Raw genomic sequence first — 21,641 nt, forward strand, 5'->3', positions numbered from 1 at the left:
TTAAAACCGCAGAAGGAATATGTCGAACCATTAAGTAAGAAAATGAAGAAGAAATTGGATTTATATCCCGCCCTGTACTCTGAATCTCAGAGTGGTCACAATCTCCTTTACCTCCCCTCCCCCCACAACAGACACCCTGTGAGGTAGGTGGGGCTGAGAGAGCTCTCACAGCAGCTGCCCTTTCAAGGACACCTCCTGTGAGACCTATAGCTGACCCAAGGCCATTCCAGCAGGTGCAAGTGGAGGAGTGGGGAATCAAACCTGGTTCTCCCAGATAAGAGTCCGTACAGTTAACCACTACACCAAACTGGCTGTCTAAGGTTAGAGCTCTTCCAATGAGAAGCTCCAAGTTCTGTTGTAATTCACATAGTTATAGTTGGATCAGAGGAAGATGAAAACTTTGCCTTGGATCCTAGGATTATCTTTTTCACTGTTGGACCTTATGACTCCCTTCCACCAAGGTTTTTTTTTCTCCAATGGAGGAAGACTTACTTCAACAAAAGAAGACTTTTCTACATTGGGGAAAACCTTTCTCTAGAGTCCAGACCTCATTTTGGGCAGGAGCTCACAGGAGGAGAGCTCCAGAACCTCTAAATTTTATTGTGCTCATTCTCTCTTACACCCCCTCCTCCCCCCCCAAACACCCCCTTGCTTCTGGACTCCATTGTTCAAACCCCTATGAGAATTTTTCCGAACTCTAAGATTTGACAAACTTCCTAATATTCCCCCCACAAAAAATGGGAAAATGACCTAAAAATATAAAGCAGACAGATGGAAATCTTTCTCGTGTCACTGTGGCCACATAGGAGAAAGTCATTAAAAAGAATGATGGGCGTAAGGTTTTATTATGACAATGATAATTCAGGAAGCATTTTAAAGTAGGTGCTGAGCTGATATAATTTAGTACACCTTCTGGTGATGTCAGGGGTGTGTGGCATATGCAAATGAGTTATGCTAATGAGCTCCGGCACTTCTTTTCCTAAGAAATGACCCCGAAAAAGTCATTCTTTGTTGAAGGAAGACAGTAAAAAAGTGTTATAGGTTCCAGCTTAACAGGAGTGGGGACATAAGATCCAGTCCATTGGTTAGGAAGCATCCATAGATTAAAAAATGTTTATATCTTGCCTTTTTATGCGTTATAGTTCAGTTCTCAGTGTACTGTGCCTAATTCTTATTTTCAAGTTTCTAGCCAAGTACATTTATTTTTTTATCACATTTTCATAATTCTCTATTCATTGACTGGGAAATGTACATTTCATCCTCCTCCTCCCATAGTTTTAGCTACATCATGAGGTTCAGCAGCTTCTTGTTCATTGAACAGACTTCAGTTTCATAGTAAAGATGAATCTTGTACCTGCTCCCCCTCCCCAATAATAATGGCAAAAACTCTTTGTAACTGTTGGAGGAGGAATTTTAATCTGTGGGCAGCTGGCCAGTGAACTTGTGCCCTGAAGATGCCCAGTTTGGTGTAGGAGAAGCCAGTTTGGTGTAGTGGTTAAGTACGTGGACTCTTATCTGGGAGAACCAGGTTTGATTCCCCACTCCTCCACTTGCACCTGCTGGAATGGCCTTGGGTCAGCTATAGGTCTCACAGGAGGTGTCCTTGAAAGGGCAGCTGCTGTCAGAGCTCTCTCAGCCCCACCTACCTCACAGGGTGTCTGTTGTGGGGGAGAAGGGTAAAGGAGATTGTAGGCCACTCTGAGACTTTGTCTTTGAAAGGGCAGCTTCTGTGAGAACTCTCTCAGCCCCACCTACCTCACAGAATGTCTGTTGTGTGCGGGGAGAGGGGGGTGGGTAAAGGAGATTGTGGCTGCTCTGAAACTCTGAGATTTAGAGTATAGGGCGGGATAAAAATCCAATATCATCATCATCTTCTCTCCCTGGTCCAATATTGGTTGTCAGTCAACACTTTTGACTTTGAAGCTGGACTTCCTTTCCTGCTTTGTTATTGTTCTTAAATACTAGAAGTTGAGGGAAAGTGAAAGGACATTGTTGCCATGCAAGGTTCTCCCAGGTATTTAGAAGGAATCTGGCTTTCATAAATCAAGCATTATCAGCTGTGAGGTTTTTGCACCTGGACAAGAGGCAGCTGCTAGATCAAAGGAGGAGTCCTTTTAAAAATGCACATGAAACAAGGTCTTTTGAAATGGAGCAGATCTGTCTTAGAAGAAGTATTAATGTGACACTTCAGCTGTCTTTGGAGACTAGGTCAGCGTGAAAGGAGATCTTAATATCCTAATTCAGCGCAGTAGATCAAGGTATAATAAAGTCAGGAGCATCCCTTGTATTCCGGGCCTATGTACTTCTACATTAATGCACTACAACTTTGCAATAATAGTTTCCTGCCTACCTGGTCCTCCTTGATGGTTGGCTGTATAAGCAAGAGAGGAATACTGGGAAAGTTGGTAGAAACCATTATCAAGGACAGAATGAGTAGGCACATTGATGAACGTGAGTTATTGAGGAAGACTCAGCATGGGTTCTGTAAGGGAAGATCTTGCCTCACTAACCTGTTACAGTTCTTTGAGGGGGTGAACAAACATGTGGACAAAGGGGACCCAATAGATGTTGTTTACCTTGACTTCCAGAAAGCTTTTGATAAAATTCCTCATCAAAGGCTCCTTAGTAAGCTCGAGAGTCATGGAGTAAAAGGACAAGTCCTCTTGTGGATCAAAAACTGGCTAATTGATAGGAAACAGAGAGTATAAATGGGCTGTCTTCGCAGTGGTGGACAGTAAGCAGTGGGGTGCCGCAGGGCTCAGTACTGGGTCCCATGCTCTTTAACTTGTTCATTAATGAATTGGCGTTGAGAGTAAGCAGTGAAGTGGCTAAGTTTGCAGATGACACTAAATTGTTCAGGGTGGTGAGAACCAGAGAGGATTGTGAGGCACTCCAAAGGGATCTGTTGAGGCTGGGTGATTGGGCGTCAACATGGCAGATGAGGTTCAATGTGGCCAAGTGCAAAGTAATGCACATTGGGGCCAAGAATCCCAGCTACAAATACAAGTTGATGGGGTGTGAACTGGCAGAGACTGACCAAGAGAGAGATCTTGGGGTCGTGGCAGATAACTTAGTGAAAATGTCAAGACAGTGTGCGATTGCAATAAAAAAGGCCAACGCCAAGCTGGGAATTATTAGGAAGGGAATTGAAAACAAATCAACCAGTATCATAATGCCCCTGTATAAATTGATGGTGCAGTCTCATTTGGAATTCTGTGTACAATTCTGGTCACTGCACCTCAAAAAGGATTTTATAGCATTGGAAAAAGTGCAGAAAACGGCAACTAGAATGATTAAAGGTTTGGACCACTTTCCCTATGAAGAAAGGTTAAAACGCTTGGGGCTCTTTAGCTTGGAGAAACGTCGACTGCGGGGTGACATGATAGAGGTTTACAAGATTATGCATGGGATGGAGAAAGTAGAGAAAGAAGTCCTTTTCTCCCTTTCTCACAATACAAGAACTCATGGGCATTCAATGAAATTGCTGAGCAGTCGGGTTAGAATGGATAAAAGGAAGTACTTCTTCACCCAAAGGGTAATTAACATGTGGCATTCACTGCCACAGGAGGTGGTGGTGGCAGCTACAAGCATAGCCAGCTTCAAGAGAGGTTTGGATAAAAATATGGAGCGTAGGTCCATCAGTGGCTATTAGCCACAGCATATTATTGGAAGTGTCTGGGGCAGTGATAGGGCTGGGTCATATGTGTACCTATTTTAGATAGCAGAGATATAAACTTTATAAAGGACACAGACAAACATAATAAAAGATCTGTTTTAAAAAGATTAAAACTTGCTTAAAACATTAGCACTCATTGGTCTTAAAGTTACTTTCTTTGTATTTCTCTCATGGAATCCTGTGAACTGGGCAAAGGAAGCTCTGGCTCTTTCTGGCCTTCCCCAGGGGACTAGGTGGGGGAGGAGCTTCAGCCAATGGAGAAAATAAGAGGTTTTGCTCTGTAGCTCCTGTGTGATTGAGCAAACCTTGCAAAGCAAGCTGTTACACAGAAGGAACCAAGAGAGAAGGAGAAGGAAGCAGAAGACAGCCAGTTGCTCAGGGGCCTGATTAGAGCCCTTCGGGGGCCTGATTTGGCCCCTGGGCCAGATGTTTGACACCCCTAGTGTAGGATCTGCAATAGGAGGAACTGTTTAGAAGAAAATTACTGTGTATCCCTTCTCTAAGGAGAACTCAATGCATTTGTGACTTCAGCAATTTTTAAGCCAGTCTCCAGCATCATCTCAGATCTATTTGCATGCCTTGACAATCGTCATGCCTCACACTACAGAAAAGTGCAAAGACTGTTGTGTTTACCTTAACTGGAATCAAGGATGGATGTGGGCACACAGAAATAAACAAAAACAGCTATCACAGCTGTTCTCTTAAAATGCAACAGAGTGAAAGTATAGATCAGATTCATGAAGACAGAGATGGAAGTGATAGTTTGGGAGGGGAGGGGTGAAAAACAAGAAAGATTAAAATTCTTTAGCTAAGTGATAGATTTTTGGAATACATTAGGATGAAATTTTCAGGACAGGGATGCCTGCAAGAGGATTCTAAGATTAGATTTTTTTTTTAAAAAATCTATTGTCTTTCAAATTAATGCTATGCGATCTTTGTTTCCAATTCATTTGGTAAGTATACAGTTCTCTCTCTCTCTGTCTCTCTCTCTGTCTCTCTCTGTCTTTTTTTCTGATCTCCCTAATTTTCTGGTTGCTCTGCTAAAAATATTTCTAGGGCTGAGATGTCTCCAGAATTTTGTCACACATTCTGGCAAAATCCTGTATGATACTTAACATTATGTGTTTGTTTGAGGTGATATGAGAAACAATTGGTCTACATTGTTATTGTACTTCTGCAGCTTGGTGATCTTGTTCATCGGTAACTATTAGCCACAGGGTATAGATGGAACACTCTGTCTGGGGCAGTGATGCTCTGTATTCTTGACGGGGGGCAGCAGTGGGAGGGTTTCTAGTGTCCTGGCCCCATTGATAGACCTCCTGATGGCATCTGGTTTTTTGGCCACTGTGTGACAGAGTGTTGGACTGGATGGGCCATTGGCCTGATCCAACATGGCTTCTTTTATGTTCTTATGTATGCAATTTACTTTAACATCATTGGCTATGAATGCATGATGTTCTCTCCTCCCAAGAGAAACCATTGGTTTCTGTTTACATTTTGAGACTTCCTCTCATCCTTCTCTTTCTTCCCTTGCAGGAAGGTTTTCTTTACCGACTATGGACAGATACCCAAAGTGGAGCGGTGTGATATGGACGGACAGAACCGCACCAAGCTGGTTGACAGCAAGATTGTCTTCCCTCATGGCATTACCTTGGACTTAGTCAACCGACTGGTTTATTGGGCTGATGCCTACCTTGACTACATTGAAGTGGTGGATTACGAGGGAAAGAACCGGCACACTATCATCCAAGGCATCTTGGTGAGCACCTTTTGTGAGATCCTGTGGGGAGGTCTAAAATTCATCAGAACCATGGAATTTCTAGGACCATCTTGTATTCCTTTTGGAGCGTTTCTACCTTTAGAGGTTGCTGTTGGGATTTCAGTATGATTGACACTTGTGCTTTGACACCTCTGATATTGCCTTCTCCTTCAGCTTGGCATTGAAGTGAACCCCAAGCACAGCTATGTAAGTAGCAGCAGCCTGATGTGTTGGGTTCTTGAGGAGTTCAGTATAGAGAGGGATTTGGAAATTTTGGCATGAGCAGGGCTTTGTTTGTATCAGGAACTCCTTTGGATATTAGGCCACACACCCCTGATGTAGCCAGTCCTCTAAGAGCTCACAGTAGGCCCTGTACTAAGAGCCCTGTAAGCTCTTAGAGGATTGGCTACATAAGAGGACTGTGGCCTAATATGCAAAGGAGTTTCTGCTACAAAAAAAAAGCCCTGGGCATGAGTGAAAGAGAACTATGATTCAGAGAGTGGGAGGTGAGATTGGCTTTGGGGGCTTCAGAATCTGTTTTCACTGTTCTTGTGAAACTGTGGTAAGGGAGAGCCAGTAAGGTGCAATGTATAGTGCTGGTCTTGTAAGTGAGATACTTAGGTTCAGGTCCTTGAACGGTTCAGATGCTAACAGGATGGGCAAGCCTACCTTACAGAGATGTGAGATGAACCCCTTGGAGAAATTCCAGGACATACCTGTAACCAGGGTTTTTTTGCAGCAGAAATTCATTCGTATATTAGGCCACACTCCCCTGATGTAGCCAATCCTCCTGGAGCTTACAGTAGGTTATGTACTAAGAGCCCTGTAAGCTCTTGGAGGATTGGCTACATCAGGGATGCGTGGCCTAATATACGAAGGAATTTCTGCTACAAAAAAACCTCTGCCTGTAACAAATAAAATGGTGCTAAAGAAAAATTGCAGTGTGGATGATATACTCTGCATATGTGACTTAGAGGCAAACAGTAGAGGATATGAATAATGCAGAAGATCAGAGAGCTCAGAAGAGTGTCATATCTATCTACCAGTCTCTGGTTCCCTTCTCTCATTGGACACACAGGCAGAAGACACATACCTGCAGGGCTTATAGCAGGGGTGGCCAAACTTTCTTAACATAAGAGCCACACAGAATAAATGTCAGATGTTTGAGAGCCACAAGACATGAACTTAAGATGTTTGAGAAGGAAGGAAGGAAGGAAGGAAGGAAGGAAGGAAGGAAGGAAGGAAGGAAGGAAGGAAGGAAGGAAGGAAGGAAGGAAGGAAGGAAGGAAGGAAAGCAAATAGATAGGGGGAGGCGAGGTGGAAAGAAAGCAACTGTAACTTTAAATGCATTCTCCAAGCCAGCTAATGGGGTGGTGGGGGCTTCAAGAGCCACATAATATGTGTGAATGAGCTCTCCCAGAAGGACAACTCCTATGAGAACTATGGCTGTCCCAAGGCCATTCCAGCAGCTGCAAGTGGAGGAGTGAGGAGTGGGGAATCAAACCCAGTTCTCCCAGATAAAAGTCCATGCACTTAACCACTACACTAAACTGGCTTCAGTAGGTTGCTCCTGCCCATAAAAACTGGTTTTTGTGCCTTCCAGATAGAGCATCTCTATGGCTTGACTGTTTTTGAGAACTATCTATACGCCACCAACTCAGACAATGCCAATGCCCAGCAGAAGACCAGTGTCATCCGTGTCAATCGATTCAACAGCACAGACTTCCAGGTGGTGACCCGAGTAGATAAAGGTGGAGCGCTGCATATCTACCACCAGCGGCGGCAACCCAAAGGTATGTGGGGAAGAGCTGAATTAAGAGCTGGTGTGGGATAGGGGAGATTTTTGGGAGGGGGAGGGGTGGGATATGATATGTTGGGTCCAAAGAGCCATTAGAATGGCCACTGATACTCCTGAGGTTCTTTAGTTTGGCTTGCTCCTGCTGTTGATGGTAGAGACCTGAATTCATTACTCAAGGTCAAGCCTATTGTGTGTGAAACAAAGTAAGGGCTGCGGTCATTCCTTCTTCAGAAGTAGTGGGGAAATAATACACACACTAGAACTCAGGAGGCACCTAGTGAAGTTGATGGGCAATAGGTACAGGACAGACAAAAAGAGATGCTTCCTTATTCAGTGATTGAACTGTTGAATTCCACCGTTAATTGATGGTAGTGATGGCCACAAGTGTAGATGTCTTTAAAAGGAGGTTAGACAGATTCATGGAGGAATAGGTCCATCCATAGCTACTTGCTACAAGGAGTAAAGGGAACTCCATAGTCAGAGGCAGCAGTGCTTTGAATATCAGTGTTAGGAGGTGGCATCAGGGGAGGGCCTCGGCCTCTCTGTGCCCTGTTTGTTGGCCCTCCTGGCTGTCTGATTGGCCATTGTTTGAAATGGGATGCTGGATTAGATGGACCACTGAGCTGATCCAGCAGGGCTCTTCTTACCTGTGCTTTGGCACATAATTCAAGGTCATTCACCAGGGGACATAGAAGCAGCCTCTATTTAGGACTTCGTGCTCCCATTGTTAGCAGTATCCATTCTTCCATCCCCACTATTGTCAGCCTGTCATCAAATTGAATCTTATGTTCTAATAGCAAAGTTGGGATGGCTTTGGATACTTAAATTTAGTGACTGAAGTGGAGGGACCTCAGAGGGATATAGTGCCATAGAACCCATCTTCCAAAACAGCCTTTTCCTCCAGGGGAATTAGGGTTGCCAACTTCCAGGTGGGGACTGGAGATCACCTGGAATTACAACTGCTCTCCAAGTGATGGAGATCAGTTCCCCTGGAGAAAACAATTGCTTTGGAGGCTGGAATTTATGGCATTATATCCTGCCGATGTTGCTTCCCCCCCCCCCAAAAAAAAAACCCATCCTACCCAAACCTCACCCTCCCAAGACCCCATGCCAAAATCTCCAGGGATTTCCCAACCTCAGGGAAAGAGGAAGTAGTGGGAGAGGGGGAACTGATCTATGTAGGAATCTGTAATCAAGGAGATTGCCAGTCCCTACCCAGAGGACTAGAAGGGGAGAAGGAAGCAGGAAAGGGGGAGAGATTGTAGGGGTTTTCAAAAAAAAAGGGAAAGAGGAAGTAGGGGGAGAGGGGGAAGTGAAATTCCTCCCACGAGTTCCTGTGGGTTCCCACTTGTAATCCAGCTATTCTTGTATGCCATTCTCTGCTCATTTATCATCATAGGTCCAGCTATTCTTCCTGCATCGCCATTTATCACCTCTTCCTGGCCAGTCCATTCTTGTGCCCCTATTATTATCATCCACATCAGATCAGCTTGATGAATCAGTCTCTTCCTCAACTCCCTTGCTCAAATACTATTACCTTGATTGATCCACCCATTCCCCACCATGCTTGATTTTGCACGTAGTCCATTGTTATCAGGATGCCCTGTCTAAGGACAGTATAAGAAGGTTTTTTACCATTCAGTCTTCCACTGTGGATACTGGTTTATTATTATGCCTTCTCTTTCATGGATGAATAGCAGAGTGCCATGAAAGCTGAGCAGTGGGGTTGGTCAGGGCAAGAGGTCTGAGCCATTGTTTCAGTGATAAATTCACTTGTTATTGCATGATACATTTGGTTGGTCCTAATAAAACGACCATATGTTATTTCTGGATATTTTCTATGAGTCTGTTTCCGCCAACTTAAGAAGAATTCACAGCTCTCCTTCTACAGTAGGCAGCTGCTTAAAATCGAGGGCCATTGCACCAACTGTTGCTGGGGTCCCCCAATGTGGTGTCTGTAGGCACCCAGGCACCCGTTGACACCTTTTCTAGTGCCTGCCGAGTGTTTTTAGGAAGTGGGAAGGACCAAGTAAGGCTTTTGCCCAGCAAGGCTTCTGACTGACTACTGGAGACTGGAATGGCTGTATAGATTTTTTTTTAATGTTGCTTTGCTAGCAGCTGCCACTACAGCACAAGGATCTGCACTGTATTACTGATGCTAAGCTGTGGCAATCATTTTGTATCTGGCTCCACCTCCTGCAGCAGCCATTTTCTTGCTTTGCTCACTATGCCATGTCAGAATTCCAAATGCATCTGCTGGCTAAAAAAAGTTACAAATCCCTGCTGTGTTGTCTATATCAGTGGTCCCCAAACTTTTTGGCCCCAGGGACTGGCCCTAGGGCCGGCCTGCCCACTGCAACCCCAGGGCCGGCAGGGTAGGGGCACTGAATTTAGCCTCCCCTCTCTCCCCGGTGTCACCTCTCCCCCCATTTTCACCATTTTAAGGCCGAGGAAGGGGCCGTGAAATGCCTCCCAGGCTGACCCCCCTTCCACTGATCAGCTGATTGGCAGGGAAAACTGCAGCAGCAGCGCCAACGACCTGCTGAAAGAGCAGTGCTGCCCTTGCCTCCTCCCCACTTCCTTCCCACACCCAGGAAGGAAGTGGGGAGGAGGCAAGGGCAGTGCCGCTCTTTCAGTGGGTTGCTCGCTGCCGCACCAGCAGTTTTCAGCTGATCGGTGCGGAAGGTCAGCCTGGGAGGTGTCTCAAGGCTCCTTCCCCAGCCTGAAAATGGGGGGGGCGCCGTGGGGCGGCGAGGCTGCGTAAGAGGGGGCGGGGCAGCGAGGCTGCGCAGCCCGGTTGCAGAGAGGTCATGGACCGGTATTGGTCCATGGCCCAGGGGCTGGGGACCCCTGGTCTATATGAAAATCAGTTTGTGATAGGAAAGAGTTTTGTATTTGCTTCTGCATATTCACATGGGATAACTGTGTGTACACATACACGTTTAAATGGTATGTACATTAAAGTGTATCCTGTGAATGCTCATTTCTCAGCTTCAGAAAGTACATTTGTCCATGTATGTGATCATCATGTACGATAATCATTGTGCATTATACCCATAGGAGGCATGATATTGAGGTGTATTCCTACTGGATTGATCATTGTACTCTAAAATGGCAGGCAGGAAATAGGCATTATTGAATATTAATTTATTGTTGCTGTGCTAATTTATCATTGGGGCAACTACTGAGAAAAATGCACACGGCAGGGATTTTTTTGAGCAGGAACGCAGTTCCGCCTGGCTTGGCAAGGGCTTCGACAAAAAAAAAAAGGGTCTCCGGCAGAGGGAAGGCACTAGGCAGCTGCACACTCCATCCTTTTGCCAACAGCCTCCAATGGGCTTATGAAGAGAGTAAGACACATGAAGCCGCCCACGAGTGCCCCCTCCCAGAAGAAACTGGGCCTGCTCCTGCCCTCTCTGCTACACATGGCTCTCTCTCCCCGACTGTTTGAGAGGGGGTAAAACAAGGTCTCTCATTGGGCTGTGTGAGAACACAAGTCCATGAAATGCAGCTGATGGCACTGTACTGTTCTGTGTCAATATGTGGAAAGTAACCTACTGAATGGGTGACATCACTTCCAGTGATATCAAGGGTGTGTGGCTTGATATGCAAATGAGTTCCTGCTTGGCTTTTTCTACAAAAAAACCCTGCTCACACACACATACCTGTCAGTGAGGGACACCACTTCCTGCATCTGTTGAAGTAGTCCTTGAAAGCTTTGTGCCACAACAAATGTGCTAGTTAAGGTGCCACATGAGATTCCTTGTTGTTCTTGTAACAAGAACAAAAAATGTCACTCTCCCCGAGACATGTGTTGTTTTGATTACACATGTACACGCATGAAGCTGCCTTATACTGAAGCAGAGCATTGGTCCATCGAGGTAAGTATTGTCTACTCAGACTGGCAGCAGCTCTTCAGGGCCTGTTTCATATCACCTATTGCCTGATTTTTATAACTGAGGATTCTGAGGATTGAACCTGGGACCTTCTGTATATATTCTGCATTCCTTCCTTCCTTCCTTCCTTCCTTCCTTCCTTCCTTCCTTCCTTCCTTCCTTCCTTCCTTCCTTCCTTCCTTCCTTCCTTCCTTCCTTCCTTCCTTCCTTCCTTCCTTCCCCTCCCTCCCCTCCCCCTGCTATTTTTCCAACATGAAATGGCCTTGGAGGTACTATTGGCCCACCTGGGAAAACCTACATGTCCTTCTCTGCAACATAAAGCTACTGTATACTGAATCAAACTATTGGCCTATCAACATCAGTATCATCTATGTAGACTAGTAGCATTCTGAGGCAGAGGTCTTTAACGTCATCTGCCACCAGATGGTTTCCACTGAAGATGCCAGGGATTGAACTTGGGAACTCCTGCATGTAAAGCGGATGTTCTGTCATTGAGCATAACCCTTCTGCCCAACATGAGCTGTAGACCTTTGTGACTTGCATGTTCTAGTTTCACCAGAAAGTTCAGAAGGTTGCCGGTGGTTGATATCATTCCTTCTGCCTCCCACCACGTACTCCAAGAATACAACTGATTCGCAGGGCTATTGGAGGGTCACTTTACATTATTTCTTTCTAGATTTAAAAGGCCTTTGGAGCTCAGCTCAGCATAGGGGGCATTTTCTGTCAGTGGCAGCTTGTCTTGGGAGACCTTTCAAAAGCCTTTACCAAAGAAAGTTGTGGGTTCCTGTCGTGTTCTATTTCAGGCTAGCAAGACTAATGAAAAACGTTTGTCGTTGTTCAGTCATACAGTCGAGTTCTACTCTTTGCGAACCCATGAACAATGTCTTGCCAGGCCCTCCTGTTTTCCACCATCCTCCGAAGTCTGCTCAAATTCATGTTTGTTACATCAGTAACGCTGTCCAGCCATCTCATCTTTTGCTGTTTCCTTCTTCTTTTGCTTTTTGCCTTCCCAGCATCGGTGAGTGCTCCCTTCTCATTTGGTGGCCAAAGTATTTGAGCTTCAGCCTCAGCATCTGACCTTCCAGGGAACAGTCTGGGTTGATTTCTCTTAGGACTGACTGATTGGATCTTCTTGCAGTCCAAGGGACTCTCAAGAGTCTTCTCCAGCACCACTGCTTGAAAGCTTTACTGTATATTTATTTATCAGATACCCCAATACCTCCATTACTTCATCACAACAACCCTATGAAGTAGTCAGCCTGAAAGTGTATGACTGGCCCAATGTTACCCAGGAAACTTACACGGCAGAGTGCAGATTCAGACTTGGCCTAGTCATATACCTTAATAATTGCCCCACACAAATGCCTGACTGTTTTGTTCGACCCTTCCTACTCCCCTGTTTATCCTCTGTGTTACTTGTCCGATGACTTTGTTTTGTAAATCGCTGAACCAAAGGGCCTAACTATGTTATATTTTCTCCTTGGCTCAGGAGATGAGTTGTGAATTTTGTACTGGTGTAAGCATTCTTCTCAATTCAGCCGATATTTATGTACATAATTAAGTGTTGTTAAGTTGCAGCTGACTTATAGTGAACCCCAGGAGGGACTTCCCCAGGCAACTGAGAAGCAGAGGTGGTTGGCCATTTCCTTCCTCTTCAGAGTCTTCCTTGGTGGTCTCCATCTGAGTACAGACCCTGTTTAGTTCTGAGATCTGATTATATCGGGCAGCAGTACCATGCTGCCTTCCCTCCTGGCTGGGACCTACCTGTAACTTCTACCTGTTAGTTCTAGTCTTGCCCTCTGGAGCTAGAGAGAACAAAGTACTCCTGAAGAGGGAACTGAACTTAACGGTGCTGTGGTTAAGTGCTCGGACTCTTCTCTCTGGGAGAACCAGGTCTGATTCCCCACTCTTCCACTTGCAGCCGCTGGAATGGCCTTGGGTCAGCCATAGGTTGCACAAGAGTTGTCCTTGAAAGGGCAACTTCTGGGAGAGCTCTCTCAGCCTCACCTACCTCACAGGGTGTTGTGGGGGAAAAAGATAAAGGAGATTGTAAGCCGCTCTGAGACTCTGATTCAGAGAGAAGGGCAGGGTATAAATCTACAGTATTCTTCTTCCTCTCTGAAATATACTGCACCAAGCCTAAATGGGCATCCGTCATTCATAAGTTATTCTCCCAGCTCTTGTTGCAGATAGTTTTCAGAGTCTTGCAAAACTCTTTGAGCAGGTTGCAAACTGGAACCTTGGGCATTGCTTTTAATTAAAGTTAAGTTACCGCAAATCGCTTCCAATACACCCCTGCCATTTGAGTGCATTGGCCATTCCCGACCCCAAATCTAATCATCCAGCCCTTGCGGAAATCTGATCCATCAGCTGTTTTCCCAGTGGGCCCTCATGAACATTTTATTATCTTCCGGCAGCTTTTTGTCAGGAGAAAGCGAGAGAGTGAAAGCGAAAGCTTATCCCCCAGAGGAAACTCTGTGGCATGTCATTGATTGATTAATTACTGCCTTGCAGGGGCAAAAAAGGCAGGGGGAGGGAATTCAGCAGAGGCAGTGTCTTGAAATATTAATGGCTCCCTCTAAGGGCCGTTCTGGCCGTTTCCCCAGAGTGGAGACATTTGACTGGGTCAAAGAGCTCCAAGGGAAAATATTACACGGTGGTTGGAAGTCCCTCCCCCCCCCCCAGCTGGAGGTACAACTCGCACTTTCCTGTTCGGATTGGTTGTCCCTCCCTCCCATTCAACCCCCATTCCCTTGTAGTTAATCAGTTTTGCATGTAGCAAATCCTCTTAGAGTCTTTGGGCTGCTGCTTAGGATTCTCTGAACCATAGCACTAATCGGCAGATTTTATGTTCAGAAGCCTTCCTATCGTTGGGAGGAGCTGGGGCTGCCACACAGCATGCTAGAATGTGGAGGCTCAAAGCGGCTGGGCCGATCCTCCTCAGGCCAATGTGCGTTGTGCTCAGCAAACAGAACGTTGCTCGTTTTTTAAACATCTGTATAGCAGCCCCGAGGCCTGGGTTCCCTATGTGATCCACGCAGTCCTGGATACAGAGAGGGCTTGCTTGGGAGTGCCATGCAGAAGATGTGCAAATGGCACAGTTGGCAGCCTCCAGGTGGGACCTTGAAAGGCTGTTCTGGAATTCCAGCTAACCTCCAGACTATGGAGATCAGCTCCCCGGGAGGAAATGGCAACTTTCAGGTTCAGGTGGGCTCAGTGGCATTCCACTGAGCTCCATCCCCTGTCCTGTCTCCACCCCTAAATCATGAGTGCTAAAATATCATTTTGAGGAGCCCTGTGGCACAGAGTGGTAAAGCTGCAGTACTGTAGTCCAAGCTCTCTGCTCATGACCTGAGTTTGATCCTGGCTAAAGGTTGACTTGGCCTTCCATCCTTCCAATATCTATAAAACAGACTGGGGAAGGCAATGGCAAACCACCTGTAAAAAGTCTGCTGTGAAAATGTTGTGATGCAACATCACCCCAGAGAGAGTCAGAAATAACTGGTGCTTGCACAGAGGACTACCTTTACCTTTAAGTACAGATTAAAAGATACATAATGTCTCCATATGCAAAAAAACAATACTAAATGCGTTTCGGCAATAAGCTTTCCTCAGTGGTATAATTCAAACTGAGCAGCCCATTAATTAAACAAAGATATACATAAAACTGAGGGTATAAATCCAAAACCTTCCTCCTCTTCCTCCTCCCTTGGATAAATGATTGGGATTGAGGCATTCACTTTTGGAGTAGTTGGTGTCAAATGTTCTTGAGATACAACATGGACAATTCATCCAAATGTAAAATATTTCATTTGCCATGGATCAGAGGGGTAGACTAATATGGTGCCGATTCGTTACTAGTTGTCCTTAAGCATCCCGTCAAGACTTTGAGCACTGTAGATTGGACCAAATAAGATCCATCCATATGGAGACATTATGTATCTTTTAACCTGTATTTATATGAATGGACATTTGTCTTTGTAATGAGATTAGGTACTTAAGCGCTTAATCATAGGATTGTTGTTTTTAAATCATATGCGTGCATATGGAGACATTATGTACCATTTAATCTGCATTTGTATGAATGGACATTTGTCTTTATATTGGAATGAGGTACTTACATGCTTAATCAGAGGATTGTTGTTTTTAAATATTTTAGCACTTGTGATTGTATGATTAAATTAATATCTTAGAATTTTGTTCATTTGCACTATGTGCACAGTTCTATTTTACTTTGGTTTCCAACCTTTTTTGGTTACCTTCCTTCATGCAGGGTTGTGTTTTTCCTCCTTTTTTGGTTGCACTTCCCCCAGAACTCCAGGAATTTCCCAAGCTAGAGCTAGCAACCTAACAAGTGATTGACTCCCCAGTGTTCAAACAATTTTTTTATTTATTTATGTTATTTATAATCCACATTTTCCACAGGGACTCAAGGCAGATTACCTATAGTCAGTGTGTACAATCAGCCTAGCGAGATACTCAGTTACCAACCCATTAGTATTTTAGAAGTCGAAACTGCCAGAATGAAACTGAAGCATAGCATAAGAATTCACATGACCAGGAACTCCTTTGCATATTGGGCCACACACCCCTGATGTAGCCATTCCTCTTGGAGCTTACAGTAGGCCATGTACTAAGAGCCCTTTAAACTCTTGGAGGATTGGCTACATCAGGGGTGTGTGGCCTAATATGCAAAGGAGATTCTGCTATAAAAAAACCCCTGTACATGACACATTAAGTGGTAAAGAAATTACATAATAGGATCCTGCTTACAATAGGTAGGGATGCCAGACCTCTTCCCCCAGTGGGAGTGGGATCCCCTGATCCCACTCCTCATCTCTGCCACCAATCAGCTGGCTGGTGGAGAGAATAATCCCTCTCAAAGAGAAGTAGAACATCAGACATTTCAGTGACATGCTGTGTGACTTCAGCATGACCCAGAAGTGATGTAGGCATGTTGGGGACTTTGGGGGTGACACTCTGGTTTTTGCCCAGAAACCAGAGCATCACCCTGATGCCTCGATGTGCCTGTGTCACTTCCAGATCATATTGAAGCCACATGGGCACACACATCACTGAAATGTGAAATAAACTCCTAGTAAGTCCACCCCTGCCAGCTACCTGATGGGGATTGGCAACCCTTTCTATAAGCTATATGCAGCAGTATGGATCACAGTCCCAATCATTTATACAAGTAAGAAGAAGAAGGAAGGTTTTGAATTTATACCCTGCCCTTCACTTGGAGTCTCACAGCGGCTTACAATCACCTTCCCTTCCTCACTCCTCAACAGACATCCTGTGAGGTAGGTGGGGCTGATAGAGCTCTGAGAGAACTGTGTCTGGTCCAAGGCCACCCAGCTGGTTGCATCTGAAGAAGTGGGGAATCAAACCCAGTTCTTCAGATCAGAGTCTTCTGTTTGTGAACCATTTTGTACAGTGCAACCCTATTAGCTGTGCAGAGTAACACCCTGCCAATAAAAATACCAAGTTCTAAGTGTGCATATTATGCATGTGTCGTCCCATTGTGAGCCACTCCCAAAGACATTGCACAGGAGTGTGGAAAGAGATGTTTGAGTCACTGGTGCGCTCTCTTTGTAGTACTTCCAAGTGATGTCCATGCCACCCACAGTCAAATCTGTTGATGTCTAGGCTTGCCATTTGCTAGATCTCTTTGCCTTCTGGGTCACCATTAGGCGTTTGGTTTGATCACCCAAGTATTTTGAGTGAGTCAAGTGGGGATTAAGCATTCTTTTCCCTGTTAACTCCAGTACTTGTGTTGAAACCGGCTAGGCCTCATACCTACCTTACCAAAAACTCACCTGGTTCAGTTCTTGAACTGAGTAAACATGGCACAGCTGTTCTGAGGCCCAGGCTAGGTGAGAGGTTTATGCTGCCTTCATGCTTAGACTTTTAAAAAAATCAAATGAGCCTATATCTATACAATAAGCACACGAAACTTCTTTTTCTGACCATCAGTCTGTTATAATCAGCATCGTGTATGCTGACTTTCAATTTAAAAGAGTTAAGTCCATGTAAGGCAGTATCCTGCTTATGTTCTAAATCCTGTCATGTTCGATTTGTTCTCTATGGTAACTGAACTGGAACTGAAATAAACTGAACAGAACTGAGAGCCAGTTTGGTGTAGTGAAGGGGTGGCCAACGGTAGCTCTCCAGATGTTTTTTGCCTACAACTCCCATCAACCCCAGCCAGCATGGCCAATGACTGGGGCTGATGGGAGTTGTAGGCAAAAAACATCCGGAGAACTACCGTTGGCCACCCCTGGTGTAGTGGTTATGTGTGCAGACTCTTATCTGGGAGAACCAGGTTTGATTCACCACTCCTCCATTTACAGCTGCTGGAATGGCCTTCAGTTAGCCATAGCTATCACAGGAGTTGTCCTTGAAAGGGTAGCTGCTGTGAGAGCCCTCTCAGCCCCACCCAACTCACAGGGTGTCTGTTGTGGGGGGAGAAGATATAGGAGATTGTAAGCTGGTCTGAGTATCTGATTCAGAGAGAAGGGCAGGGTATAAATCTGCAGTCTTCTTCTCTCCAGGGTCTCAGGTTGAAGCTTTTTGTATCACTCACTACCTGAACACTCTCACCTGGCCTGATCTCATTAGATCTCAGAAGCTAAGCAGGATCAGCCCTGATTAGTACTTGTATAGGAGACTACCAAGGCAGATGGTGTTGCTACATAGGCAGGCAATGGCAAACCACCTCTGATCATTTCTTGCCCTGAAAAGACCATAGAGTCGCCATGTCAGGTGTTTCCATCACCGTCTTTGACCCTTTAACTGGAGGTGCTAAGGATTAAACCTGAAACCTTCTGCATGCCAAGCCGATGCCGAACTACTAAGCCACAGCCAATCCCCACAGCCTTTTCTGTCATCATCAAGAGATTGGAATCATAGAATCATAAAGTTGGAAGGTGCCTCCAGGGTCATCTAGTCCAACCTCCTGCACAATGCAGAAAATTCACAAATACTGCCCCCTAAATTCACAGGATCTTCATCGCTGTCAGATGAACATCTAGCCTCTGTTTAGGTAGGTTCTAGCCTCTATTTAGATTAGGTAGTTCCTATCTTTTAGCATTAGCTAAAATGGTCATAGCCACGAAATGGAGAGAATGTACGAGCCCAAGACAATATATGTGGCAAAACAATATTTGGGAGAGTTTTATTTATAGTGAGATAATGAATCACCCTCAATGGGAAGAAGATAATTTCAAGATTATGCATGGGATAGAGAAGGTAGAGAAAGAACTACTTTTCTCCCTCTCTCACAGTACATGAACTCATGGGCACTCAATGAAATTGCTGAGCAGTCGGGTTGGAACGGATAAAAGGAAGTACTTCACGTGGAATTAACACGTGGAATTCACTGCCACAGGAGGTGGTGGCGGCTACAGGCATAGCCAGCTTCAAGAGGGAACTGGATAAACATATGGAACAGAGGTCCATCAGTGGCTATTAGCCACAGCATATTGTTGGAACTCCCTGTCTGGGGCAAGTGATGCTCTGTATTCTTGGTGCTTGAGAGGGGCAACAGTGTGAGGACTTCTAGTGTCCTGGCCCCACTGATGAACCTCCTGATGGCACCTGGGTTTTTTTGCCACTGTGTGACACAGAGTGTTGGACTGGATGGGCCATTGGCCTGATCCAACATGGCTTCTCATGTTCTTAAGAAGGGAAAAAGCTGAAGAATCTTTTCAAGCATTATGCTTTCCCATAATAGAATACCTAACAAAACAAGACATTGTCCCAAAAATTCCATATTATCCAAATTTATTCATCAGTTGCTAAGTATTAATAAACTTTCGTAAAGACTGTGTTAGGAAAACAAAACAATGACCATTTTGTATATGTTTAAACACAGGATATTGATGTATATTTTTCAAAGCTTGAGATAAAGAAGGGGCGGGGGATGAAGATATTAGGTACAGCAGCCCCCTTATCCTAATCCAAGTTTCCCCTTTCTTCTCCCCATCTGATATGAGGTAGAATTTGGCTCCTGATTAACTGGACAATCACTGACGGTTTCAGCATTTTCATTAAGCAGATGTTCCCATTAGCTTCAGTCCCAACTTAGTCAAGACTACTTTACTTTTCATTTCCTAAGTAGTCCCTTGAGCAAAATGGGGGGGGGGGGGAGGGTGTCCAAAGGAACACAAGAAAAGCAGAAATAAAAAAGGTCAAAAGCAATGATCTTCTTCGTGGTCTCTGTGCTTCACACTCTTGGGATAGAGCGCCTGTGCCAATCCCCGAATCGGTACCTAAAAAGCCCGGGATTTTTTCGCGCTCGGCACCAGCGGGCATGCGCAGGCGTCCCAAAACGCATGCTTGCTGGAGCCAGCGCGAGGATCCCGCCAGTTCCTTTATGACCGTTCCGCTGAGAGGATCTCCTTTCGTGTCCCCAGTCAGTAAAGTAATCTTTGGATTATTTCTCCTAGTTGTATATAGCCCGTTTGTTGTTTTCTTAGTGTAGTTAGATAGTTAGTTGTTAAGATAGTTAGTGTTGTTTGAAAAAAAAATTGTTGGACTTTGCCCTTCAGGGCCCCGTTTTCCCCCCTCAGAGTTATTTCTGTGTGGGTTTTTTCTGGCGTCTATGGAAAGGCGTTGGGGGTTTCTCAAGAGGTGCCGTTCCTGTGGGGAAAAGATTGCACCTCCCGACGGCCACTCCCTTGTCTTCTGTGTTTGGGTGAGGGACACCGCGTTGATTCCTGTCTGCACTGCCTGAGTTTTTCAAAGCAGACTCGTAAGAATCATGCAGCAAGACTTTCGGCCGCTCTGGTGGAATTGGTACTTTGTCCTGCAAAGATGGCATCGGATCCGTCGGTACTGATGGGGGAATCCACAGCCCAGACGGTCACGTCGGTAGATACATCACCGATTCAGGCCGATATGCCGGTCGAGCGAGGTCGGTCCACAAAACGGCCCTCTGAAGGGTCAGTGGATACTCCAGCCAAGAAGCGTCGGGATGACTCGGGGACCCGATCATCCCTACCGAAGAAGGCGAAATCCAAGGAGAAGCGGAAGAAAAGATCGTCCCGGACTCCTTCCCCTTCTCAAAACCCTTCGGCATCGACGCAGGTTGCTCCACCCAGGAAGATCTTGGCGTCTCCGCGTGAGAGCCTTTCAGTGTCGAGAGGCAGTGCGATTGTCGGCATCGGAGCACGAGATTGACCTGACCCAATGTTCCCACTCATCGGGATCGCATCGTTGGAGTGACAGTGGCTCCATCTCGGAGGTAGAAGCTTCGGTACTGGTTGAGCCATCGGCGCCGCTTGCTTAGACGAGGGGACGGAGAGAGATAGAACCAACCACTATAGCTCGCCGTTTCCTGCAGCTTCCACCGTGGGATCAGTGCCAGTGGCCTTCTCCCTACACCTACCCGTACCCGCTGTACCAATGGTACTCCCCTCCTGAATTTGCTGATTGGGATCAACAGTCTGAGGCATCTCATCTGCTGAGGATTTTGCAGCACTCTAGGCGACATCGGTCAGCATTGGTGTCAATCCCGCCTGAGAGACGTGGTGTGATGGTGGAAGAAATCGAGGCTCGGTCATTGGTATCGATTCGGTCACCTGTGAGAGCTTCGACGCCGGTACTTTCCGAACACTCAATGAGGAGGGACTCTTCTTCGTCGGACTCCAAGGTCGGAACCGATGATCTGGACAGAGCTTTGGAGCCTTCGCCAGTGTTGCATACCACTGAGGATCTTCCCATATCACCATCTGAAGATCTGAAATAGTATGGGGACCTGGTGAAGAGGATGGCACTCTCCCTCCCGGTGACACAACCGCAGCCAGTCGTAGACAACACCGTATTTGGCATTATGCAGCGGGACACATCGACAGCGGTTGCCTTGCCTGTTACGAAGGTCATCTTACAGGCGGTGAAGGAGCCCTGGGCAAAGCTGGCTTCTACACCTGTGTCTTCCAGGAGACTGGACCACATGTATCGCGTCCAAGAGGCTGGTGCCGAATTCTTGTTCACCCACCCTAAGCCAAACTCAGTGGTTGTATCCTCCTCATCCAAGGTATGCAAGACTCACTCCTCCCCACTGGACAAGGAGGGAAAGAAGCTGGATAACGTGGAGAGAAAATTTTATTCCGCTGGAGCGTTGGGGGTAAAGGTATCTAACTATGCTGCATGCATGGCTAGATACCAATACTCTGTGTGGGAGCAACTCACCCTCCTCCTGTCTTCCCTGAATGAGGAGAAGAGGTCTGCTGCTAAGAAGCTGCAGAAGGAAGGCTTTGTAGCCAACTGGCTGCAGCAAAGCACATGGTGGATGTGTCAGCAAAAACCATCTCATCTGCTGTCTGCCTTCGCTGCCACTCCTGGCTCAGATCGACGGCTCTTCAGCAGGACACCAGGGCCTTTGTTGAAGATCTGCCCTTCGAGGGCAAAGGTCTCTTTAGCTCTACCACTGACAATGCTCTCCAGGAGATGGATAAGAGCATAAAGACCTCGAGGAACCTGGGTGTCCCGGCTTCTTCTAGGGCTGCT

At 45.9% G+C, this 21,641-nt stretch overlaps 1 protein-coding gene across 6 annotated transcripts in view; it reads left to right on the forward strand.

Moving 5' to 3' along the window:
• The window catches only part of LRP1 (LDL receptor related protein 1), a 518,071-nt gene that overhangs the window by 290,155 nt on the left and 206,275 nt on the right, over positions 1-21,641 (forward strand). For all 6 annotated transcript variants that reach the window (XM_060252267.1, XM_060252262.1, XM_060252264.1 and 3 more), the window contains 2 exons: positions 5,213-5,435; positions 7,039-7,228. In XM_060252267.1, the coding sequence (XP_060108250.1) occupies positions 5,213-5,435; positions 7,039-7,228 (413 nt within the window). The remainder of the gene's footprint in view (positions 1-5,212; positions 5,436-7,038; positions 7,229-21,641) is intronic.

Source organism: Heteronotia binoei, chromosome 13 (genome assembly GCF_032191835.1).
Source record: "Heteronotia binoei isolate CCM8104 ecotype False Entrance Well chromosome 13, APGP_CSIRO_Hbin_v1, whole genome shotgun sequence".
Taxonomy (NCBI): domain Eukaryota; kingdom Metazoa; phylum Chordata; class Lepidosauria; order Squamata; family Gekkonidae; genus Heteronotia; species Heteronotia binoei.